At 36.1% G+C, this 26,937-nt stretch overlaps 2 protein-coding genes across 4 annotated transcripts in view; both read left to right on the top strand.

Moving 5' to 3' along the window:
- The first annotated feature begins 1,644 nt into the window (after window positions 1–1,644).
- On the top strand, window positions 1,645–7,920 carry LOC131553620 (nuclear GTPase SLIP-GC-like). Of its 3 annotated transcripts, XM_058798409.1 has the most exons (16): window positions 1,645–1,733; window positions 1,848–2,085; window positions 2,203–2,418; window positions 2,557–2,745; window positions 2,864–3,042; window positions 3,179–3,215; window positions 3,472–3,555; window positions 3,647–3,728; window positions 3,872–4,005; window positions 4,098–4,265; window positions 4,360–4,523; window positions 4,767–4,890; window positions 5,468–5,576; window positions 6,659–6,792; window positions 7,068–7,146; window positions 7,295–7,920. In XM_058798409.1, exons 1-16 carry the CDS (start codon window positions 1,651–1,653, stop codon window positions 7,348–7,350), a joined length of 2,076 nt encoding a protein of 691 aa, XP_058654392.1. In that variant the 5' UTR covers window positions 1,645–1,650; the 3' UTR covers window positions 7,351–7,920. The 3 variants fall into 3 exon arrangements, 1 of the variants encoding a protein (XP_058654392.1); XR_009274220.1 differs by lacking the exons at window positions 7,068–7,146; window positions 7,295–7,920 and adding an exon at window positions 6,397–6,540 and having other exon boundaries at window positions 6,662–6,789; XR_009274219.1 differs by lacking the exons at window positions 7,068–7,146; window positions 7,295–7,920 and adding an exon at window positions 6,397–6,540 and having other exon boundaries at window positions 6,659–6,786.
- A 7,015-nt stretch (window positions 7,921–14,935) lies between these two features.
- The window catches only part of il1rapl2 (interleukin 1 receptor accessory protein-like 2), a 297,022-nt gene continuing 285,020 nt past the window's right edge, over window positions 14,936–26,937 (top strand). Inside the window, exon 1 of the mRNA XM_058798970.1 lies at window positions 14,936–14,993. The gene's annotated coding sequence lies outside the window, so the exon portion shown is untranslated. The remainder of the gene's footprint in view (window positions 14,994–26,937) is intronic.

Genomic DNA, 26,937 nt, shown 5'->3' with positions numbered 1-26,937 from the left:
GAACCGTGAGTTTTGTGATCCATTGCACCACTAATATATATATATATATATATATATAATTTATAATTTATAATTTATGTCACCACCAATGTGAAAATCAAACCTATGCGCTTGCTTCACAAAACACAGTGTTATTGTACACTGTTTGTCATTTAACAGTATGTATAACTTTTTGCTGTCAAATTTAAAAAAAAAAAGTTTTATAGTCTCTTTTAACTAAAGGCTAAGTGTCTTTGAATTATGTATATATAAGAAGTAATGTACCACGTTAATAATAAGAATAAGAATAATAACAACAATATGAATATTTAAATTGGTGCATTTCGTAGGTAGTTTAATCCAAATGTTTTTATGTTTAAAAAGCGTATTACAGCTATTTGACCATTATTTTTTATAATGTAATAAATATAGAGTTTATAATGTAATACATTTCTCGTAATGTAATAATTGTTATTACATTATGAGCTCAAGATTGTATTATGTTTTGAGAAGATTACATTATGAACATTTTATTACAATAATAATGTAATACATTTCATTATGTGCAGTTATTACATTATGAGTTGCTACAGGGACCAATAAGAACAGGACACAAGGAATCACATGACAATAAACAAGACTAATACATTTCATAATTAAAGACATGTCACTGATACAAACACCGACACAACAGTAACTATTTTCAGATTTATTACAATTACGATATGTTTGTTGCTACCATTTTGAGACTGAACATTTGATCAATTACTTAACTATCAAAACAATCCAGATTAAATAAGACTTTAATTCACATCCAGAATTAAATCTAAACTGTGCCCCACTCTGACATGCAGCACACAGACTCCGTCACATGAATGTGTGTATGATCAGTTTTTAATTGTCTTTTTTCTAGGCATCATTCACCCCCACAATGACTAGCCATGGTAGGAAATATTTTCTATTGTTGATGCTTTACTGCCTGATTCTGTAAAAAAAAAAGATAAAAATTGTTATAAATTCTCTGATAGGTACTAAAAGAAAGCATAGTAATGAAGCATCTGGCTCAAGTGCAAAGCGACCTGACAACAGTTCACAGAAACTTAGAACAGGCAAGTATTTTTTAATTTTTTTGTATATTGTTATCTAATTCTTTATTAAAAAGTATAAAATACAATGATAACAACAACAAAACAGCATAGTAATGGATGTTAGTGTGGACCAGATCTTCTCTTTTAGAATGTTTCAAACACGCTAGAATGTTATTAATATTCATGACATGAAGGAGAGGATCAAGAAAGCTATATTGTATTTACACATTCATGCATATCACTTTTGAACTATGACAATATTTCACACTTATGTACGTTATTATATATGCATCAATGCCTGAAGAAACATTTTAATTAAGACATAAAATTTATTAGGTATTCATTTAACAATAGGAGTGGTCAACTTATCTTTGAGTAAAAAGAAATAAAGCAGCATTGTAATAATGTACTATGCATGCAGTGATACTTAATTTAACCATAAACATGTAAAAATGAATGCAATATAAGGTAGCAATACTCCTCCAATTCAAATAGCAATGTGCCACAATGCATTGCTATATCATGCAGTTTCTCAAAGCATTCTCACTGTGAATTCTCTTCACTTTCCTACACAGATTTAATCATGAAGCAGACAAAAGACGTCATTAAAAAAATTAAACAAAATATTGCAGACCAAGACTCAACTGACTTAAGAACCTATATTATGTAAGTGTTGATCAATTTTGAACATTGTTTATATGGGTTGATCAAAATGTTAATTTGAAAATATTTTTTTTGTGAAACCGTGTTCAGATACCTATTTTATATCATTATGTACAGAGACCAGATTTCAAATATGGATAAGATGAACAAATCCAATAAAAACAGGAAGAAGGTAACCATAGGGATTTTTGGAAGATCTGGAGAAGGCAAGAGCTCCCTTCTAAACGCAGTCCTTGGAGAAAGATATCTACTTCCATCTGGTTCTTCTGGTGCATGTACAGCCATTACTACACAAGTGGAAGGAAATCTGAGTGACTCCAACTACACAGCAGAGATTGAATTCATTTCTAAAGAGGTTTCACTTTCAATATTCATCTTATTGTGATTGTTTTAGTAAGAATATAAACATAATTGGTGAGGTGAAGGTAATAATTCTACATTGCGGAATGTATGTCTGTATGTATCTCTGCAGGAGTGGGACAGTCAACTCAAAGGTCTTTTACTAGATTTGTCTGATAAAACTGAGGACAGGAATGATGACATGACGAAAATTGCAATAGAAAAGATTACTGCACTGTATGGTGCTAATGCATTTAAGAAAACACTGGAGGAGCTCAAAAAAGATGCCAAATCTGCTAAAATCGACGAACTTTTGCTTATGAAAAAGAAAGCAATTTCAAATGCTAATGTAAGTTTTAGAAAGAAAAAATAATTTTATATAAAATATTTAAAGCCATTCAAATGAAATGAATCTTAATTTGACATTTTAAGTTTATATAGTTCAGTGCCTGTTTCCTTTATTCAGCATCATTTGATTGTTTAACAGAGCTCCAGCTTCACCGAGGAGATTTCACATTTCATACAGCATAGTCGATCAAATCCTGGTAACTGGTACTGGCCCATTGTGAAGAGTGTAGCAATCAAGATTCCAAACCCTCTCCTAGAGCACATTGTGATTGTTGATATTCCTGGGACTGGAGACTGCAACAAGACTAGAGACAGCCTATGGAAATCTGTAAATACACGCATTTGTTATTTACTTTTTATTAATAGCACATTTTTATTATCAGTGGAATAAATCAAGCAAAACAGATTTTGAAATACACCGTGTTCATGTTTTTTTAATTCCACAGAAACTAGGAGAGTGCTCTGTAGTGTGGATCGTGAGTGCCATCAACCGAGGCACTACTGATGAAGACCCCTGGGAAATATTAAAACACTGCGTTTACTACATGACGCAAGCAGGAGAGTGCAAAAGCATCAACTTCATCTTTACCAAGACTGACGATATAGATCCAGAAGAATACATTAGGTTAGAAGTAAAAGCTTTTTATCTTGTACAACCATTAAAGTGCCATTAAAAATAGTACAATTCTAACATTGTTACATTACTTTTAATTTGAACACTTTTTGTGGATTTTTATTTTTATTTTTATTTATTTTTTTAGAAATGAATGGCCCAGTGAAGAGGAAAAGCCATACAAGGTTTGAAAAATGACAAAAACATATTTAAAAATGGATTTACCAATTTCCAATTACGTGCATGTGGCTTAGGTCTGGAGATTTTTTTCCAAAGAAAAAACTTTGGAAAGGATAGTTTTATTAGTAAAAGTTGAAATTACCATTAAGAATAATAAAAGCTGTACAGGTGTTGTTTATTGTTAGTTTATGTTACCTAAGGTTGTAGCATTATTTTAACAAATGGAACCTTACCGTAATTGTATTGGTAATATTTTTTCAGGATCTGAAAACAGCATGCATACGCAAAAGGAACATCTGTTCCAAAGAGACAGTGAAAGAAAGCTTTGAAAATTCTAAATTAAAGGTATTATGTTCATATATGCAACATATGTACATTTGGACATTGCTTCTTTTGCTATATACAGACTCATGTATTGTTGTTATTATTATTACAGAAGAAAATGACTCTAAACATTTTTACTGTAAGCACAAGGGCATTTTTTGACAAAACATTACACATGGAACTCATTGACACAGGTAAAGTATCACCTCTGGGAAAAGAACCTTATACTTTTTTTTTTTTTAAATTAACTATTAAAAAAGTTTAAGAAAGGGAAATATTCATATAAATTATTTATAATATTTCTTAATTAAAACAAATTAATTTGAACAATCTGTAGAAATCCCAAAGTTGCAGGATGTCTTGAAGAGTCTTAACAACAGCATCAACAAAGACCTGGCCAGAGATTATGTCAATGAAGCAAAGGGAATTTTGTCCTTGATCAAAAGTGTGCAGTCGGAGACAAACAATGTGGTACAAGTTATTTATTTGTTCAGAAAGCTGACAATGGTTATGATATATCCATTTCATATCTATTGATACCTATATATTAATCTGTTGTTTAGGTTCAGACAGAGGTTCACAATAAATTTGAGCAGAACCTCTGTAAGGCACTGGAGAAGTTAGGTTGGCAGTTTGACATGCTTCGTTGTGTTCTGGAGAAGTGTCTCTCAGATGGAGTGGAAGAGTCAGAGAGATTATGTCTTACCAGTGCAAGTTCCGTTATATCACCTGTAAGTGTGATTCTGTTGTATTGAAATGTAGTTCAAAAATGTGATTTTTATTATTATTATTAACTGCAGTGATATTTTATGCATTATTGTTTAGAATTTACCTCATGGCAAAGGAGGATTCCATAAAATCCTCAAGGCTTTGTGTACAAATAATGGCTACCATTGGTCAAAAGCATGGAGTACAGACATAGATCTAAACATGGAATTGGCCCAACACATGCACACAAACATTGAGGAGGAGTTTGATTCAATTTTTCCGTAAGTTCTGTTTTATTGTCTTATTTAGTTATGTAATGTAATGAAAGTAATATACAGATCAACAGTTTATGCATTAGGACATGAGTGTCGATAGGTGAGAGATGTATTAAAAACACAAACTTGAAACTTATTTTACTTGGTTTTGCTAAATAGTTGTATGGGTAAAATTTTAAATATTTAAGTTAAAAAAGTGAAAAGTAGTTCTATATGCATTGCATTTTTTTTTTTTTTCTGTTGCTTTAGAGTCTATTATAAAACAGGGAAATCAGTGCAAGAACAGATTGAAAAATTCAGTATCATCCAAAGTGACTCCGAGCACCCCAGAGCTTCAATGTTTTATCACATTGACAACTTCATCAAAAGAGAGGTGAGCAGTCTTGCCAGATCTTAGTAGGAAAACAAGAAACCTGGGGTTATCAAAATCTTCCTATAAACAATTTATAAAACATCTGCATGCATGAAAATGTCGCATGAAAATTATCTCACTTTACAAATTGCAAAATTTAGTCAAATATTTTTTTTAAATTTGTCTATAGCAGACAAGAGGCTGAAAAAATTAGTATTAGAAAAAACTAGTCCATTTCAAATATGAGCTTGTTAATAATTATGCCCGTCTACATATTGATTTATGCTTTTAATGGTATCCAACAATTCGCTCCTCAATATGTACCATAGCACAATGAAGCAAGACCAATCACAGTTCGAGCCACACTCTGTAAGGTCATTGGTAACTGCTGTAGGTAATCTCCTTTAACATATGTGTCATCGGTCTGCTTGGCCCCACAACTATTTTTAAATATAAAATGCTGCACAATTTGAAGTGATCTGTTTACATAGCGACATTACGTAGCTGCTAAATTCAAAATCTCTAACACAATGCATGTCATAATTTCAATTTAAATGATGTTGTTACATTGTGTTTATTACTTCAATTCTCTGAAAAGGACATCAAACTCAAGATGGAGCTCAAAAGAGAAGTTATTGAAAGAAAGAAGGAAATCTACTTGTCTATCAAAACAACGATTAAGGAAGCAATGGTTCCCTATTATGAAAGTAAGCAATCACTTACAATTTATAGACTATCAGACTAATTTTGTTTTATCAATGTTCATTAATGTTCATTAACATCAGTTAATACATTTGTTAACATGAATTAACAATGAACAATATATTTTACATCATTTATTAATCTTTGTTACTGTTAGTTACCTAATGTTAACAAATGGAACTTTGTTGTCAGGTTTATGCCTTGTTTTTGCCTTTTACTTGTGTTCTGTTCTAGTTCCCTGTTTAACTTATTATCAGTTCAGTACCTCCCTCATTAGTTTCCATAGTAACTCACTAAGTTCTCATTTGCTCCTTTGTTTCTGATTAGTCACACCTGTGTCCTGTTTAGTTCCCCTTGCATATATACTCCCTGGTTTTGTCCTTGGTTAAGTGTGTCTTACGTTACTGACTTTTGCTTAAAAAATCAAATATATATATATAGAGAGAGAGAGAGAGAGAGAGAGAGAGAGAGAGTGCGACAGGGAAACAGAGAGAGAGAGATTAAATATTCACACTGTGCGATTTTGAACTATCCCAGATGAAAGATAACCATCGCGAAACAATTGTGGTCATGGCTCCTAATCGGTGGCTCTGTGTCGTACAGTGAGAGGTATAAAGACAGCCATTGCCATAGTCTTGCGATCAAATACAGCCTGCGATTATTTTCTGGCAGTGTCAGAAATTTTGCATGATCCTACAACCTACACCTACTGAGTAGCCAATGAAAATGCATCATAATGATGTACTGATCAATGCGATGTGGCAATACAAGTTAAATACCACAGAGGCGAAAAAGAGTAATGACATTTACTATCTTGCATTGTAGCCTGCGATTCAGGAGGTGTCATCATCGTACAGTCTTCAAAGTTTATTAGATCTATGTCGCACGGTGTGATCTCATGATCTTATAAGATTGCTAAAATTGCACAGTCTGTAGCAGGCGTTAGAGGAAACTGCTGTCAAATAAACAGTAAGAATGTTTAAAACTAAAAATGTTTTTTCAATTAATTTTTTACATGATTATGTTATATAATATATATGAATGAAAGGTTATATAATGAATAAATATAAAATGTTGCTAATTTTAGAAGCTGCGAAGTTGCATGGAACCGGATCCATGAAGAAAATGCAGAACACTCTAACAGAAGCAGTTGAGAATTTAAAACATGACATGTTCGAACAAGCAAAAGAAGAAGTGCTTAAGAAGTTCAGAGATTTGGAGGTATTTGTTTCAGAATATGTAACATATGATGATTTATACATTTACAATAGTGAGTTCCCTTTTGTCTGCAGCTTTTTCATTTATTTAAGGTTTAAACTTCTCCATGACTATGATCATGCAATTCATTATGATAATAAAAGTGGTCTAAATATCTGAATAAACTTTGCATTTTTAAATATAAAATACTGCTCAACTTCGATAAATTCATAAAACTCACATATTTTTCTAAACATGTCACAGTAAGTGTTACTTGAGTGTATGTCTTCTTTGAACAGCAACATATAAAAGATACTCTGGAGTCTGGACTACAGAGGTCAATACTCTTGCTGCCAGAAACTGGCAAAATCAAACTGGGTAAGAGTTTGAGTTTCTCAATGTGTTTAAAGTAACTAAATCTAAATCAACACTAATTAGACATAATCCAGTTGAAAATCATTAAGTGCTGCTGCTATATTAAAACAATATATCTGATGTATCTTATGATGTGATGTATCTTCTCTAGATGTTCTTGAAGACATTAAAGAGCTTGATAACCTGTTACAACAACTGTGTGACTGAGCAAACAGCATGCAGTACAATTCACATGGAACAAGGGACGTTGCATTCTTCACTTCATGTTTTTACCGCTTTAAATATTTTTTTAAATTTTGCAAAATATGTTAAAGTTTTTCACAAACAATGGCAGAACTGCTGTATCAATTGCTTAATGTTAGGACTATCTGTATTATTAGAGTGTTTACAGACACTGTTGCTTGCAATCAATGGAAACTATATTGAATGGGTTAGTGAGTAGCTTCAGAGGAACTATTAAGTATACATAGTTTAGGACTTTTGGGAATGTTTTTTTTTTTTTTCAGAGCAGATAATCCAACAATCTAAAACCCTTTCTTAAAAGGGCTAGGCTTGTGAGCATTCCCCTAAATATATTTCCTCTTTTTGGGATTACGTGATTTTATACATTGTTTAGGAATGGAGATTAAATGTATATAATAGTTCTGGAGTTTTATATGGTACCAAGATCCACTTATACTGTAATGATTTAAACACTGTATTAATTGTCTAGGTCTGGGGATTTAAACAACTATCTGCCATTAACCTCCTGTTTTATCCTCCACACGTAACATGATGCCAGATGACATTATTAGATGCTTGCTCCATTCTGATATTTGTACTTAGTCAAAAGTAATTTAATAAAACAAAAAACTTGCTTTATATGTTTAAAGTGGTTGTGAGTTTTTTTTAAAGGAAATCAGAAAACAAAAGAAAATGATGCTGTGATTTTCATTGTCATTTTCAAATATAAATACACAGACTTTAAATTGTTTTATAATGACAAGTTATGGAAATCATACATTAGCAGTGAAAGCATGGTGTAGCCGTCTACCTCATTTCAGTATCCTTTGTAATGTACTGCATATGCTGTAAGTGCCACATTATGGCAGTATGAGAAATGGATACATCAATAAATCAATGGAACAATACATTCTAAATTGTCTAGACATAAGGATATATGTTATTTAAGGACTTATGTTATCGTATATACCAAGCAGTGTTGCAGACTAATGAAGTATGCTACAGAATCACTGAAGACAACTTTACAATATCTAGACATGAGGCTACATAAATTAAATGAATTAACATTGATAGTAAAATTAGTAAAAAAAAAAAAAAAACATTGTGAAGTCACTGAAAATTGCATTTTTAATCTGTCTAGTCTGCACAGCAGTATCAGCAGATGGACATATAAGTAATGAGTAAAAATCCACAGAAAGTAAAAATTAAGCCCTGTTCACACCATCAGCAGCTTTGTTGCTGGGTGCCACTAGCGTCTTTCTATTATGTTGTGTTCCTAGTTCTGAATGTCCTATAGTAACATTTACAGTATGAAATGTCTCCACTGCTAATGTGGCCTTTCATGTCAAACTATGTTGATGTAAAATTGGTTTCACAGCACTAATGATTAACTTTCTGAAAAAATAAAATAAAATAAATATATATATATATTAGGAGTGGCACGGTACACAGATGTCATGGTTCGATACGATTTTGGTACAACAGAAAAAAAAAAAAAGAAATCTACTATGCTCAGTTTCTTTTTAATTTATTTTAAACAGACAGTAGTGCAAATTACAATGTTTTACATGTTATATAAAATCTGTTTTGTTTTCATTGTGAGTGTACACAAATAAAAGCAGACCTTTATACAGTGATTATCAATAAGACAATAAGTGTTTATAGTTGATTCTGCTGGTATAAGGAAACAGTTGAAGTGACCGCGCCGGAGCGTACACACACACACACACACACACACACACACACATCAGTTCCAGCATTGCTAACTTGACAGCGCAGTTGATACTTTATCAAAATAAAATACAGTGAACCAAACATCAGCATGCGCCTCGTTGGAACGTGTCTGAAGTACATTTACATAATAAATAATAGTTTAGCATTCAGATACTTAACATCGCAAATATGGAAATATTATGAAATATTTGATTTGTGACCAATGAGAGATTTAGGATACACGAGCACAAAGCTCCTTTTCGCAAACAGTTGAGTGCAAGCCTTTAAAGTATACTCCTTTGTCAGTCTATGTGAGAGATGTATTCAGAATCAGCACATGGTCACTGTCTGGGGGCTTTGTTTACATGTGTGCATCTCATGGCATTCGCTGTTCTTCTGCTGGTGCTGGTGGTTATCAAACAGCTGCATTACTGCAGGCGCCCCCTTCTGGATTGGGGTGAATTGCCTGTATTCGTCGTAAGGCTTCATGCACCGAACCGAGATGTCCGTACCGTGACAGTTCGGTACGAATACATGTACCGTGCCACCCCTAATATATATATACAGAGTATATATATATATATATATATATATATATATACTAATTATATCTTTTCATGTGACAACACTGAAGAAATGACACTTTGCTACAATGTAAAGTAGTGAGTGTACAGCTTGTATAACAGTGTAAATTTGCTGTCCTCTCAAAATAACTCAACACACAGCCATTAATGTCTAAACCGCTGGACACAAAAGTGAGTACACCCCTAAGTGAAAATGTCCAAATTGGGCCCAATTAGCCATTTTCTAGGGGGGGGGGTCAGCCTGTCAGTGCTCAGACCATACGCTGCACACTGCATCAAATTGGTCTGCATGGCTGTCGTCCCAGAAGGAAGCCTCTTCTAAAGATGATGCACAAGAAAGCCCACAAACAGTTTGCTGAAGACAAGCAGACTAAGGACATGGATTACTGGAACCATGTCCTGTGGTCTGATGAGACCAAGATAAACTTATTTGGTTCAGATGGTGTCAAGCGTGTGTGGCCGCAACCAGGTGAGGAGTACAAAGACAAGTATGTCTTGCCTACAGTCAAGCATGGTGGTGGGAGTGTCATGGTCTGGGGCTGCATGAGTGCTGTCGGTACTGAGGAGCTACAGTTCATTGAGGGAACCATGAATGCCAACATGTACTGTGACATACTGAAGCAGAGCATGATCCCCTCCCTTCGGAGACTGGGCCGCAGGGCAGTATTCCAACATGATAACTACCCCAATCACACCTCCAAGACGACCACTGTCTTGCTAAAGAAGCTGAGGGTAAAGGTGACCTAAATCCTATTGAGCATCTGCGGGGCATCCTCAAACGGAAGGTGGAGGAGCGCAAGGTCTCTAACATCCACCAGCTCCGTGATGTCATCATGGAGGAGTGGAAGAGGACTCCAGTGGCAACCTGTGAAGCTCTGCTGAACTCCATGCCCAAGAGGGTTAAGGCAGTGCTGGAAAATAATGGTGGCCACACAAAATCACACTTTGGGCCCAATTTGGACATTTTCACTTAGGGGTGCACTCAGCGGTTTAGACATTAATGGCTGTGTGTTGAGTTATTTTGAGGGGACAGCAAATTTACACTGTTATACAAGCTGTACACTCACTACTTTACATTGTAGCAAAGTGTCATTTCTTCAGTGTTGTCACATGAAAAGATATAACAACATATTTACAAAAATGTGAGGGGTGTACTCACTTCTGTGAGATACTATATATATATGTGACACACAGGAAAGTAGGTCAGGTGGGCGGCGTTAGTAAATAGTTTTCAGGTGAGCTGTCCATGCGAACCTGGTGATGTAAATTAGAGGGTGACTAGCTATTTGTATGAGCGAATGCCGCATGTTGATGGAGTGCCGTTAGCACATCATTTCAGTACAGCGCAGGGGAATGAAAAATGCAAAGCACCATTGTGTAAAGCCGTCCGCATTTAAAGAAAACTAATCGTTTTGAAAAAAAAAACTGTTGGAGGTGATCAATATGCAAGGACTGGTGGCTGCCTATTGCGGCATGATTCAATGTGAATTATTTCAGTAAAGCGGTGTCACATCACATTTTATAAGGATACATTTGGCAGGCTTCGTCTGAAGTTCAGGAGAGTTTGTCAGCCACTGTTTTCTTTACCTCCATATTAACTTAATGATCTCCTGTTTGTTGTGGGGCTAATTAGACGCAGCACGTCTGGAGAAATGGAGAAATGTGAGGGGGAAGAAACCTTTTTCTGTTGTGTTTTTTTTGTATTTTGTTTTCAATGGTATTGTGTTATATTTCTTTGAAATTGTATTTGCATTTTTGTTTGTTTGGTTCCTGATAGTAACAACTATATTTTTTATAGCTTTTTTTATGGTCTAATGGCCTTGGGCAATGTGCAATAATTCCCTTTAAAATTTCACAGAAGTGTGTTGATTGCAGTGCATCACGTGAAGGTGATTGATTTATGTGCGGTGTGATCTTCTATTGTGTGTATTGGGTTTTGTATTTAAAGGGTTTATGACCTGCCTTGCCTGTGTGCATTATATCATATTCTTTCTTTTTAATTGGTCTTGTTGTTAAATAAATATCTTAGCAGCTATATATATGTATAGGCAAGAGTAATGAGAAATAAAGTTATGTATTTTTGTACACCAGCACCTGCTGTTTTCCTTTAATTAGGATATGTATGAATATTTCATTGGTCTATTAAATGTATCTATATTGCCCCTGTTGCTGATAGTTTAGTCTGGCCCTTTGCTTACTCCAGGGTGCGGTAAGGCACAGAAGGCCACATATATATAAAAAAACAGGTGAGTTCAGCTTTCCAGTGTGTCTGTGTTTTTTTCTTTGTCCAGACATCTACAGGTAACTCTAATGTAATTTTCCAGGCACTGTTTATTGATACTCACTGAGCTGTGATATAGGAGAATGGTGTGTGTGTGCGTGTGTGTGTGTGTATATATATATATATATATATATATATATGCAGGAAATTGTATCACTGAATCCACAGGTACTATATGGAAGAGGAATCAGCCATTCATGAAGAGAACAATTTCAAAACTTTCTGATGTGTAAAAGAAAGCCAATGTAACGCATGACATGTTCAACAAGGCAAAACTGAAAGTTTTATAACTTAACCAACAGATAGGTCACATGCACAGGATGGTGAGATGGATGTGTCAATTCTGCCTGTTTATGCAAAACATAAACAAACTCTTGTGGTTCCTTATGCACATTAAGAGGGTGTGTTATGTAAATCAGGAAACCCTATTGTACTTTCTTATGATTTGATAGGAAACCGAAAGCAGTTTGGTGTGTGACACGGATGTATTCTAAGCCTATTCTAGTTATCTGTATTCTAGGGAAAACACAGAGCCACAGATGCAAAATATATGCAAACAATTGTGTTGTCTTATTAAGAGACTTTACTGCCATGCAAGTCTAACTACAGCTAATGAGGTTTTTGTGAAATAACTATCCTCAAAAGAAATCTGTATATAAATGTACTTTACTGTCTAAAGTACTTTTACTTCAGCAGAAACAAAAGTAAAAGCACAACAGATGAAAGGAAATAGTGCTGCACCTGTTGATGATGTCAGACTCAGTTTTGTCATCGAACAAGCACTTTGTTCAAAGCAATTTTTTCAAGGATGATGCTGCTCTGATCAATATGTCAAGTTCTGCAATTCCCAATAGATAAATGTCATTTACAGCATAATATATATACGTTACAATGACACATGCAGGCACTCAATTGTATCACAGAGGATTGCATGAGAGACCTCTGACTGTTTACTGGGGAGTTACTTTGGTTAGAAAACAAGTAGGCAAACCATCTGCAAACTATAGCACATGTCCATATGCTTTGATCTTGTTTAACCTCCAACCTGCATTGCAGGATCCAGGAAGCATCTGCTAAATGACCAAATGGAAACGTAATGTAAATTTAATAAAGCAAAACAAAGCAACAACAAAAAATCTTGTATGGCTTTCTTTAATCAGAAAGCACCTGTGGTGTTGTTTGGCATGGTGTCCTTACACATTTGCATTGTTCTGAAACAAACAAGCAGTGTTGGGCAAGCTACTTGGAAAATGTAGTGAGCTAAGCTAACAGTTACTCTTCTTTAAATGAAGCTTAACTACACTAAAGCTACAGCCCTGGGAAATGTAGCAAGCTAAGCTACGGCAACATGGCAAAAGTAGTTTACTACATCCAAGCTATTTAATTTTTTTTTTTTTAAATTCTATTGAACCAACATCATACCAAGTCAATGCTCTGTCAGTGATCAATACAACTGTCAGTCAAGCAGATAGACAGGCATGTTCAGTTTAATTGTTTATTCAACAGCTATTCCAAACCAACATAATCAGTATCAAATGCAGGGCCGGATTGACCTCAAATTGTGACATAGGCAAAATAAATTTTTGCTGTTGGCCGGAAACCTCTTATCGGTAGTTGGTATTGTGGCTTTATTGTATACAGATACATTTATAGAAATGGTAACACTTCACAATAAGGTTCAGTAGTTAACATTAGTTAACTAGTGTAGTTAACATGAACTAAGAATGAACAATACTTCTGCAGCATTTATCTTAATGTTAATTTCAACATTTACTAACGCATTATTAAAATCCAAAGTTGTTTGTTAACATTTGTTAATGCACTGAACTAACATGAACTACCAACGAACGACTGTATTTTCATTAACTAACATTAACAAAGATTAATAAATACTGTAACAAATGTATATTAATGAAATCGTATTGTATAGTGTTACCATATAGATTTAGACCTACAGATAGGTTATGTTTATTTGCATCGTTGCATGTATCATTAGATATTCATATAAACATTTCACCAAAATCAAGTTCAAATACGAAGCTTTTGACCAGCGAAGGTTTTTTTTTTTGGTTTGTTTTTTCTGACTCTTGTCCTGTTTTCCCCAGTTTTCTGTCATTATGTGGCCGTTCAGTTATTTTCTGTTATTTGGCCAAAGTATCATATTATGAAAGATTCAGCGCTTCGCACGAGCTATTTGGCTGTGACTTGACAACAAATGCTAGAGAAACTCTTCTCCACTCCTCAAAAACAAACAAACAAAAGGTTCAAGCCTTCATAAATAGTGTTTTTTGAGTAAAGAAACCGCTGTACTTATTCAATCAACAGTTCTTTGTTTACCTTCAGACAGCAAACAAGCTGAGATGCTCTAAACTGCGCGCCGCACTTCATTGATGAGAGAGGCGGGAGGAATAATGAGGTTTGACTGGCAGCTTGAGGAGCCAATGGCGTTACGAGCTTTAGTGTCTGTGGCGTCACGTACTGATCCGGGATCAGTGATCCGTAGCTGTTTTATTTCTGATTTGAGCTTGAGTTTCAGAATGCTTTCGTTGGACAATGTAAGGTTAGCTTTTGTTGACGCTACCGCGCTACTTGATCAAAAAAAGAGCTTAACTACCGAAAAGCTATTTGATTCAGAAAGCAGTGACGCTACCGCCACGCTACTGAGAAATGTAGTTAAACTAGTAGCGTCACTACTTGTAGCGACGCTACTGCCCATCACTGCAAACAAGTTAACTTAAATTGTTTTATATCCTATAGCTCCAAATTTATTTTAGGTAAAAGGGTTAATGTGATTTTTTATGAAGCAAGAAGTCTATACTGCTGTACAAAATTAAATGCCTTTATAAAACAGGGCTATAATATTAAACATCAAAAACATGACACTCTTCAATAATATAACTGAACATATAGACTACAATTAGGCCCTATGTATTCCCCATGCATGAAGAAAATAAGGTTGAATCAGGAGCTGTAAAACAATGTTAGCGTCGACTGATGAATGCAGCCAAGGAAAACATGAAGAACAGAAAAGAAAGTGGAAAATAACCCAGGTAAGACAAATAAATGAATTATACCCATTTACATGCAGGAGCACTGTGACATTGGGGGGGTTAGGATGATTCCAAGGGCCCGGCAAGGGAAAGTTTACCTTTTAATATGTTTGCTGAAGTTGTCCGTCGTGTACGGCTACTGACCACTATGTGAACACTTTCGAAGCTAACGTTAGCATGGAAAGCTGAAATTATTAAATGTATATAATATCGACAGATATTGAACTAAATATCCAAATGGTAAAATACACACTGATGCGGCAAAAAAGCCCGTTTGGGACGGATATCTTCAAGTGTGGACCGCTTGGTCAGAATCCAAATTGTCAACAGTTTTTACAAATATTTTTGTCAACGAACAAACGATACTCCTACCTAGACATATAAAATCATAGCAGTACTGAATGTGTTCATTTTGTTGTTTTACAACCCGAATTCTGGAAATATTGGAACGTTTTTAAATTCAAATGAAAATGAAAACTAAAAGACTTTCAAATCACATGAGCCAATATTTTATTCACAATAGAACAAAGAGAACATAAATGTTTAAATGTAGAAATTTTACACTTTTATCCACTAAATGAGCTCATTTCAAATTTGATGCCTGGAGGTCTCAAAAAAAGGGGGCATCAAAGGACTGAAAAAGCAAGTAATTTTGAAAAGATGGGAGAACATATCTAGGTCTGTAACATGATTAGCTATAAAAGGGATGTTGACACCCCTAATATATATATATATATATATACTAGGGGTGTCGATGTTAACGCATGCGATTAATCAAAAAAAATTTCATGCGTTAATATTTTTTAATGCAAATTAATCGCTTGATAAGGTTTGACCCCAACTTCTTCCCGTCATCGCAGTGCAGAAGGTCATCTATCATTGTGTGATGAGGGTACAGCAGTGTTGCCAGGGCAGTGGCACAAGTGGGCTATTTTGAAAATACAGTCAGGAAAAATTACAGAGCTGCGGGTTGCATTTTTTGGGCTACTTTTTTAATGTACCACGGCCGCCCAAAGGTGTATAGACAAATAAAAATTAAAATAGATCCTTTTACTAATGTGTATTATACTTGGAATGTATCCCTGACAACTTAAGAACATCACAAACAACGTGAGTTTCAGCAGAGCACATGTTAAGGCTTTTACACAGCAGAAATAAACATGACAACAGCCACTATAGATAGAAGATAATAAACACATGATTACGATAGATATGGTCTGTACGTGATTTTCTTGAGAGGGAATGTGTACATCTGAAATGCTAATTTGTGCAGCGATATAAAAGGCTAAATAGCATATTTTAACAACAGTAAACGACCAAATTCCACATGTGATTGTAAAAGGAGGTTATTACAAACACTCGATGGTGGTTTGAAGTGAGTTCTGAGTAAAAGTGTACTATTAATCTCATAAACTGTCTTATGAAGCATGATGCTAATATTAGCTCTAATGCAGCTGCAGAACAGGTCCAATTCTTCTTCATAATGCATTTTGTGATAATACTTCACGTAAGGTCGCAAGAAATGTTTTGTTGTATTCATTTAGAAATACTTTTGATAATAGTTGTGTAAATGTATAACGTTACTGGGACTGAAGCGATGTGGCTTGGTAAACGTTTTATTGCCAGTTTAAAGGCTGATAATGGCTGAATAAAAACAAAAGAATAATGATAAAGAATAATAATAATAATAAGGATTATGTCTCATACCTGGGGTCCGTTCTTCGTACATCGCTAACTCAGTTAGCTGGATTTGATTGTTGACAATTTCGCTTGATCTCGGATCATTTGGTTCTTCGAAGCTCATCCTAGACTTGCTGTCATAGCAACAGGTCCGTAAGCTTAAACCTGCTGGGAGCAGTTTATTTCATGTAAACAGGATTAGATCGCATCTTTTTAAGCAGAATTGATATTTCAAATATGTCCCAGCCACCGTTACTTTATTACAAGAGTATCCTACTGATCCAGGAACAATCATTTAAAATAATAATAATTTAAAAATTAATTTGAAAATAATATAACAATTGTGTAGTCTATAATACTATAGACACAGCCAGATTAACTCATTGAAAGATTTATTAGTGATGAAATAATTACTTTATAATTGTATTGGAGTCTTACACACATGCTATACAGTTAATCTGAGTGGTGACAGATATTATGGGAGTGGCTTGATGGAGCAGGAGATGCAGATAACTTGATCTCTAAACCTTAATGCTGTCATAAATCTGCTTCAAAGATAAAATTAAATGAATTGCTAATTACAACATTGAAATAAAAATGTAAAGCCTGTACAAATACTAGAAATAATGAATATAAATAATTGGGAATCATGTATGAATCATGAATTACAAATAAATTAAAAACAGTGCACATTTAATTTAGGCTATCTCTTAGCCTATAACATTTATGTAGTTTTGTTCGTTTGGCTGTTTCCTTATAAAGATATTGAAATTTGTCAACTTTTTCGTCAGGTGTCTTTTTTAATGATATGATGTCATTACTGTCTTGCCGCCAGCCAATCGCTGCATTGCTGATCGCGGTTTCGAGGATCGATACATCTGCCCTTTTCGGGGAACACGAGAACGTGCAGTAATCTTAGACAACTTAATCCAGATATTTTAATCTAATACGCAAATTCATTTGAAGAACCAAATAAGCCAGAGATCAATTATCAGGATTAGAAGATCTGGCATCATTCAAATCATCTCAGATGTAGTAAGCAACGTACGAAGAACGGGCCCTTGGCGGAAGTGTGAAAGGTTGTCATGCATCTTTATTTCAACACATTTACAAGTAAATCCTAGTATTTTAAATTTGTGATCAATCATGATTATATATATACATATATACACACACAGTCATGGCCACAAATATCGGCACCCTTGGTAAATATGACCAAAGAAGGCTGTGAAAATGAATCTGCATTGTTAATTGTTAATGCATTGCATTCCGACTTTGCTATGACAATCTGGCGCTTCTGAATCAGCGAATGTAAGTATGTTTTGTTATTAGTTTAAGTATTTTCTATTGACTGTTCAAATGTGGAGTTATGCAGCAGTGTAGAGTAACGCGTTGTGTGTGAGAGAGAGAGAGAGAGAGAGAGAGAGAGAGAGAGACACACATCACAGTGGAGTCAGCCGTCTTAACGCGGCTTGTGTGCAAATACATGCGAGCATCATCACTGACGTCATGCAACTCTGTTACCCTCTCGGGCTTGAACTGTTGGTAAAACTAAGGACATAATTAACTGTCTTTATATTTACTTTGAAAGCTGAAACTCGCGATTAGGGTAAGGGGCATTACATTTCCGATGCGTGCTTGTGGTGTTTGGCCAATCAGCTGGCCAATCAGAGCAGACTGCGCTTGTCGGAAGGAGGGGCTTTGTAGAAAACAACGTGTTTGAGAGAGGCGGGGCATAGAGGAACTACAATAATGTACAGTATTTGAAAAATAATGTGTTTTTTGAACATTAAAGCATGTCAACATAATCTGTTTGCAACACCTCCTTTTCTTTAAGATGTTACTCTGAGGGGGTTCAACAGAAAGTTGATCGGTACTGAATGATAAAACCACTTCACCAAACAAATATTCTTTTTCCTATTTTATTCCCACAAGTGCACATTTATATAATTACCACAAAAAAATAAAGAAAGAATATGAACAGACAAACAGTCTTTATCTCTGTGCAAATGAGTCAATGTAATAAATTAAACTTACCAATGTCCAGACTTTAGATGAACTGAAGTGATGATGGTGAGGAGAGGAGTATAAATCCACAAGGTTATTTGAGAATGATGCAATGATACAATCCAATAAGTGAGAAGTGAACATAGTCAATGGCGTTCAGTGACTCTTAACCTTAACGCCGCTCTGATTCAATCCAGGCGCCGTAGCCTCGCTACCACGTGCTGATACAGATTGACAGATTCATACTTCTGCTTCCCAGAGACGTGCAGTGGATCCAAACGGTGTTCATATAATGAACACAGTGAAAACAACAAGAGAAGTATAGTCCAATAGTGATATAAATTAGTTGATATACAAGATGAAAAGTCCTTTCTATAAAAGAAAGTAAAATAGCTAACATCAGTCATTAAGCATACAAATACACCAAGTCATTATAAAGGTCAGCCAATGCTCACGTTTGAGCGTAAACTCTACGAGTTCTCAAAACATGACTTAAAATGTGTAGGCAGATCGCATTAGTTCAACTACGAGTTTTCCCTGTAGCAAACTAACTAACATGCGTGTACTGTTAATATTTACAATAGAATGATTAGAGCCATTCCACTTCCTTTGAGATTAATGGTTAGAGAAGATATTGTGAACTCCCAAGTTTCCCCAGAATTGAGGCAGGTTTTCTTAGAAGGTTATGATTTTTGTGAAAAAATGTTCTAATAGAGTTATTAGAAATTTTATTTCACAGGCTTATTATCCAAACCCAATTAGACGGGAATATGTGTTTAAAGATTTTGATACGGTTGAAATAAAAACAAAAATGAGAACAAATTATTTGTCTTTCCCCCTCCCTCCAAAAGCTAAAGATCTTCAAGCTTCAAGCTTCAAGATTTTAAATGAGATTTACCCTACTAACTAATTTTTAAGATAAAAATTTAATTTTGATGTAAATAATTGTGTTTTTTGTGAAACAAACATTGAAACTTTAGATCATGTGTTTTTTTTTTTTGTGTGATACGGTACAATCCTTTTGGAGAGAGATGCAAAACTGGTTATGTTCAAGAGATGTTGAATTCCCACCACTTAATGTGAAGATAGTCAGGTTTGGTATTTTTCTTGAAAACAAATATTTTGAATTTGTGATTAATTTCCTGGTATGTTTTGGGAAGTTTTTCTTTCACAAATGCAGATGGTTTAAATCTAAACCTAATTTTATCCAATGGTGTAATGAGGTAAAACTCTTATATAAATCATTAAAATTTGTTATAGGAACACTCCACTTTTTTTGGAAATAGGCTTATTCTCCAACTCCCCCAGAGTTAATAAGTTGAGTTTTACCGTTTTTGAATCCATTCAGCCGATCTCCGGGTCTGGCGATAGCACTTTTAGCATAGCTTAGCATAGATCATTGAATCCGATTAGACCAGTAGCATCGCGTTCAAAAATGACCAAAGAGTTTCGACATTTGTCCTATTTAAAACTTGACTCTTCTGTAGTTATATCGTGTACTAAGACCGGCGGAAAATGAAAAGTTGCGATTTTCTAGGCTGATATGATTAGGAACTATACTCTCATTCCGGCGTAGCTGGGGACTACTTTCAGGCGCTGCGTAATATCACTGCGCCTGCCGCGGCCATGGTACGGCAGCAAAGTTCCTTGATTATTACGCCGGAATGAGAGTATAGTTCCTAGCCACATCGGCCTAGAAAATCGCAACTTTTCATTTTCCGCTCTGGGGGAGTTGGAGAATGAGCCTATTTCCAAAAAAAGTGGAGTGTTCCTTTAAGAATAAGAAAGCCCGGACGTTGACTTCTCTGTTGGATTTGTATAATTTAATTTAAAAGCCCTTTTTGGTGTATTTTATTTTTGAAGCATCTTATGTTCTTTTTTCTTTATCTTATTTTTCTTTATGGTTTGGTTTATTTTGACTTTTTATTTATTTATTTTTTTCTTCTTGTTCTATTTTGGTTATGCTCAACCAAGGCTGAATAAGATTGGATTTATTCTGGAATGTGATTATGTACCTTGTTTGGTTGTTAAGCTGAATAAAAAAATAAAAAAATTAACTAACTTGCTGGTCGGTGACCAGGCTTATATCCGGTGACCACTCTGCACTAGCGCCCTCAAGCGGCTCCTAGTGGTATTACCTTCAACCATATACCTCTTAAGCAACAGTCAGTGAAAAATACAATAAAAAAAAAAACAGGTAACGCTAAGACCGTTATGTTACACCAAACGCACAAAATAATGATCTTTAAACAAACATCATATGACCCCTTTAAGTATTGAAAGTAAAAGTGCAAGTAAATGCAAAATTCAAAAGGAGTAAATAAATATATAAATAAAAAATTGTCATACACCGCTTGAGTAGCAAGATTGTTTTCAGTTTCAACTCTTTCTTCCATTTTGTATCTTTGGGTAACAATAAGAAGCACTTCATCCGGTACTTACTGTCTTTCATTCCAACATAAGAAAACATTTCTGGAATAGGCATCTGAAGTGGTATTTAGATGTATTTACACAGTTTAATGTATCTCAGAGGAGAAGTGGATGCATTTAACCTGCAGTTACAGATGCATAAATATGATTAATGTTTAGTTTTTAACATAAAATATTGAATACTGATATTTGAAATTATTTAAAACATGAAAAAAAATTTGAAATGTGAAATTAAAACTGCCAGTAGGTGGCAGCAAGTGACTGTTAATGAGGGAGTCATTGAGATTCAACCGATTCATTCAAACGGCTGATTCATTCAACAAGTAAACACCGTCCATTGCTCAGAGGCACAAAATCTTTTTTTGGAACTATTTTCATTGGCATAATTGAGCAAAAACAGGCAATATTGTGTCTAAAATGTAAGTGTCACAACACAAAGGGACCCAGAGGCAAAGGCAAGTCAAACAGAGAATTTATTGTCCACAAAACGAACTCAGGCAGTCTGTTGTTCGCTAGCCGGATCAGGCATACACAGGACTGGAAGATTATGCAGGGACATAAACTGGAACATAGAAGCAGACTTGACTTGAAAACAAATTAACAAGACGCAAAACACTTTTACCAGTCCCGAAACAAATTTACAATGACAGATTCTTCACGGAAAGGGAATGTACCACACACCGGAAGTGACGCGGTGAAAGGTGGTGTTGTTGGTGAACGCGGTAAATTCGTGTTGTGGTTGTGGAGTAAATGCCGTAAATAAAGTTTATGGTGACCGAACATGGACTGCGGCCGAGGGATGTTTTGCCCGTTTTGTGGCAAACACATGAGCAGCTTAAGGCGGTTTTGCTGTACGTGTGGTCGGAGTTTGGAGTTTCTAAAGGACGCGGACCAGACGGAAACACAGGGGACGTCTCGACAGCCGGACAGTGTTAAGCTGCTCATGTGTTTGCCACAAAACGGTAGTGATGTGACGTTCGACACCGAGGCTTCGAAGCCTGTATGAAGCACTGTACTGGAGCTTGATTCATTTTGCCAAAACCACGTGATCTGTGACGTCCGAAGCTTCGTTTTCGCACACAACCACGTGACTGCTTCATATTCTGTTTCAAATAACGCGAACCACTTGCGCAGTTTGAAGTGACTCACTTCTTTGATAAGAATGAATCAATATACGAATAAATATATGCATGTGTAGTTTTGTGCATGTTCATTTTGTATTAATTCCCGCTTCACAATCACTTCAGCTGACCATTCTGATAATCTTCTTTTATTTTGATCATTTATGCATATCATATATTCTTGCCTATTTTTTCCACAAATTTATTCACTCATTTATTCATATATTGTGTAAAATGACTTACATGTAAAAGATTAATTTATATAGCATTAATACTTTCTTTGTTTTATTTTCATAGCACAAACTGATTTATTATCTGAAACAATCCAAAAATGGCTGGGTCGTCTGGGACACAAAGGCAGCTATTTCCACCTTTTGACCACAAGATGTCGTTAGTGTGCATCGTTTTGAAAAGCTTCGAGTAATGAACCTTTTTACGATACAGTTGAGGGGAAGCCTTGGTGCTTCGCAAAGCTTCATTTTTACATCACTACAAAACGGGCAAAACATCCCTCGGCCGCAGTCCATGTTCGGTCACCATAAACTTTATTTACGGCATTTACTCCACAACCACACCACGAATTTACCGCGCTCACCAACAACACCACCTTTCACCGCGTCACTTCCGGTGTGTGGTACATTCCCTTTCCGTGAAGAATCTGTCATTGTAAATTTGTTTCGGGACTGGTAGAAGTGTTTTTCCCATGTAATTGTGTTTTATGATATGTAAAAATGTTTTCCAAAATGTAAATTTGTCTCGAGCTTCGTAAAAGTGTTTCACACTTTGTAATGCTGTTTTGCACTTCCCGGCCACCGTACATGAGAGATGAGTGGCTCTTTCTGGTTCCTGGGCTGGAACTGTTGGCATGTAGGACACATCTCAACCATCTGTTCTATGTGTTTGGTGATTCCAGGCCAATACAGACATTTTCTGGCATGTGCTTTTGTGCGCTGCATTCCTTGGTGTGAGACATGTAGTTTCTGCAACATCTCTGTTCTCATTGACTCAGGAATCAAGATTCTACCTGATACCAGCAATATGCCATCTTGCACAGCCACAGTGTGTCTGACAGGCCAGAACTGATGAATTGAGGAATTGAGTTTCTTTCTATGTGTCGGCCATCCTTTTTTTTTTCATATTCACAAGCAACTGGAGTGTACTGTCTCTTGCGGTAGCATCTGTAAGCTGCTTCAGCATTTCTTCACTGAGAGCCTCTGTTGCTTCAAGTGAATATACGACTTTTTCATCATTGAGATCATCTGTACTTGTGTGTTGGCCTTCAGCGACAGCACGTGACAGTGTATCAGCAATTAACATGTCCTTACCAGGCGTGTATTGGACAATGAGGTCATATTTCTGTAGCTGTAAGAGCATACGTTGGAGTCTCGCTGGTGCTTTGCTCAGTGGCTTCTTGAAGATAGCCTCCAATGGCTTATGGTCTGATTGGACATTCACACTGCGTCCGTACACATACTGATGGAACTTTTTAGTTGAAAAGACAATCGCCAGTAGCTCCTTTTCAATCTGGGCGTAATTCTTTTCTGTATCAGTTAAAGCCCTGGACGCATACGCTATTGGTTGCCCCTCCTGCAGCAAACATGATCCTAAGCCATCTTTGGATGCGTCAGTTTGTATGGTGAGTGCTGTGTTGGGGTCATAGTACCTGAGAACTGCCTGTATCTTGCCGTCATCTGCTTTCACACCCTGTGGAGTTATCACATGGCCCATGAAATGTACATTGTTCACCTTGAACTGGATCTTGTCGGGGTTGAATTTCACATTGTGTTTTTTTGCTCTCTCCATAATTTTAGCAACGATGACATCATGTTCTCGTTCTGTGGCAGCTGCGACAATCATATCATCCACTACAATGTGTACACCGTCTATGTCTCCGAACACTTCGTTATTGTACTGCTGGAAAACCTCACTAGCAGACTTGACACCAAACGGCAGACGTTTGAATCTGTATCTACCCCATGGCGTGTTGAATGTGCACAGCGGGGAGGATTCCGTGTCAAGTTTTACTTGCCAGTAGCCGTCCTTTTCATCAAAGATGGAGAAAATTTTCTTTCCAGCAAGCTTACACAGGACATCTTCAGTTGTCGGAATAGAGAAGTGTTGACGAAGAACAGCTTTATTTAGGTCCAGATCCAGGCACACTCGTAATGACCCATTCTTTTTTTCAGTGACAACAAGGCTGTTGACCCAATGAGTGGGCTGGGTGACTGGCGCTATAACGTCTGCTTGCAACAGCTGCTCCAGTGTGTCCTTCAGTTTGCCCAGCACTGCTAAGGGAATTTTTCTGCAGCCATGTATGACCGGGATTGCTTTCGTATCGACATGGACATGGAAACTGACCGAGCCCTTCAAAAACTGTTGGATGTTGTGCTATCAGCTCCTCTTTGGAGGTAGAATGCTTGATTACAACAGTCTCGACTCTTTTCAGCAGTTTCATCCGTTCACATGCTTCCTTACCAAGTATTGGAATGGACGAGTGTCTAGTGATGTAAAAGGGTAAGCTAACTTGCACTTTGGGTGTGACACACTGAAGGTTTGCCACACCTTCTGGCTTTAATTTAGTTCCACCATACGCCACCAGCACAGTCGAAGTCGGTTGCAACAACGGTGTTTTGTGCAGAGACTGATAAATGTTGAGAGGTATAATATTGGCTTCAGCTCCAGAGTCCAGTTTGAACTTCACTGTCACATTTCCAATGTCTACATCGGTGTACCATGCTTTCTGTACAGAGCTGCAGGTCTGTTTCAATTCAACTGATCCGATGAATAATGAATCAACAGTGACATTTCTATTATGTTTAGGCTTTGTGTCTTTTTGTTCAGACATGCACACTGAGGCAAAGTGATTACGTTTTCCACAGGCATGACATGTTGCACCAAAGGCTGGACACTGTCTTGGAAGGTGAGATTTTCCACACTTTTTGCAGATGAAGGAATCTGATTTGTGCTGTTGAGATGATGGTCTTTCATATCTCTTGTTCTGTGTTGCATCTTTTGTCTTCTTTTTAATGGTGTGAACAGTTTTACTCTGCTCTCCCATTGCTTGGATCTGTGTTTTTGCTGCCTCTGCTGCTCTACAAATGTCCACTGTCTTTTCAAGGGTCAGGTTTGTTTCTCTTAAGAGCCTCTCCTTTAAACGCTGATCATTGATACTGAACACAATCTTGTCTCTTATCATGTCCGATTCCGTTGAGCCAAATTCACAGTCCTTACTCCTTTGTTTTAGTTCTGTGATGTACTTATTGATGGTAATCGAATCAGGCATGGGGTAGGCCCAGAACTGGTGCCTTTCGAAAACAACATTCTTTCTCGGTAAGCAATACTTCTCCAATGCAGTTACTATATCTTGCATTGTTTCATTCTCCTCTTCTGGCTCAATAGACAGTGAATTGTATACTTCTAAGGCCTCCTCTCCTAAAGCATGAAGGAGAATGGCAATTTTTACCCTTTCACTTTTTGAGTCTGATCCTAAAGCAGTCATGTAAATGTTAAAGCGCTGCATCCATCTTCTCCAGTTTTCACCTGTATTCAGGACTAATGGAGGTGGTAATCTGAACTGATGTTTATTTTCCACTATTCCAGACTCACTTCAGTCAGGATGCGCTCACTTTCTTCGTCGAGTCTCGGTGCTGTCAAACACAGGCTCGAGTCTTCTGACACCATGTAGTGTTTCTTCACGTGCAGTGTATCCCATAGACTACGTACGCGGAGAGTTATATCTCAGAACTGAATGTTTATTAATACAGAACACAAGCAGCTCCTGCTGCTAAAACCACTCGTGCAAGTCACAGTCTCACACTGACCCGACAACCCAAGGTGGCCCTCTAGTGGAGTTAATATGCAATTACATCATAAATGCATATAACACTACACCATTTATTTTACTTACAGGGGCAATGCACATTAATAAACATAACTGTAAATGTGCCAGAATTAGCCCAAAAGGCTATTTTACATCTGTAGACCCATGACAGAATGTTAAAATGTCACTCTAAAAACAAAGACAAAGCATCACACATATACACATCATATTAAGAGAGAGTAAGGGAAGAAAAAACAAAAGAATAAGAAAAAAAACGTAAAATTCACACACAAACAAAATTACTACTAAAATACAAAACATAAGTTAATATATATATATATATATATATATATATATATATATATATATATATATAAAATAATAATAAAAAAATAAAAAAATAAACATGAGGGAAATGAAAAGAGAGAGAGAGAGAGAGAGAGAGAGAGAGAGATGGCAACAGGAGAAGGCAACATAGCCAAGAGCAATTAGTGCAAGGAAGTCTATTGTCAAAAATACAATACTAATGTTGACAGTGCTGAGTTGTCAGTAACCATTTTTTAAGATGAAACTGAAAAGAACCAAAAGTATGTAAACTTCTAATTGTTGTTGGCATGGAGTTCCATTCCCTTGCTGCTTTGACTGAAAATACAGACTGACTGAATTTACTTCTTTTGAGAGGAACACAGTCCCCTCTTCCCCACCCCTTGTAGATCGGTGAGCAGTTGTTCTAATATTCACAAACTGTTTTAGTGGCGAAGTCAGGCTATGCATAGTTTTAAATAGCAGACAGATATGTACCACACCCGGCTCATGACAGTAAGTCATGTAATGCTAACTTTATTAAACGCGTATATAAAATAATTATTACATTTGTTGTCATGCT

Source organism: Onychostoma macrolepis, chromosome 14 (genome assembly GCF_012432095.1).
Source record: "Onychostoma macrolepis isolate SWU-2019 chromosome 14, ASM1243209v1, whole genome shotgun sequence".
Taxonomy (NCBI): domain Eukaryota; kingdom Metazoa; phylum Chordata; class Actinopteri; order Cypriniformes; family Cyprinidae; genus Onychostoma; species Onychostoma macrolepis.
The sequence above is the reverse complement of the archived record's forward strand: the minus strand, read 5'-3'. Positions and strand labels throughout refer to the sequence as shown.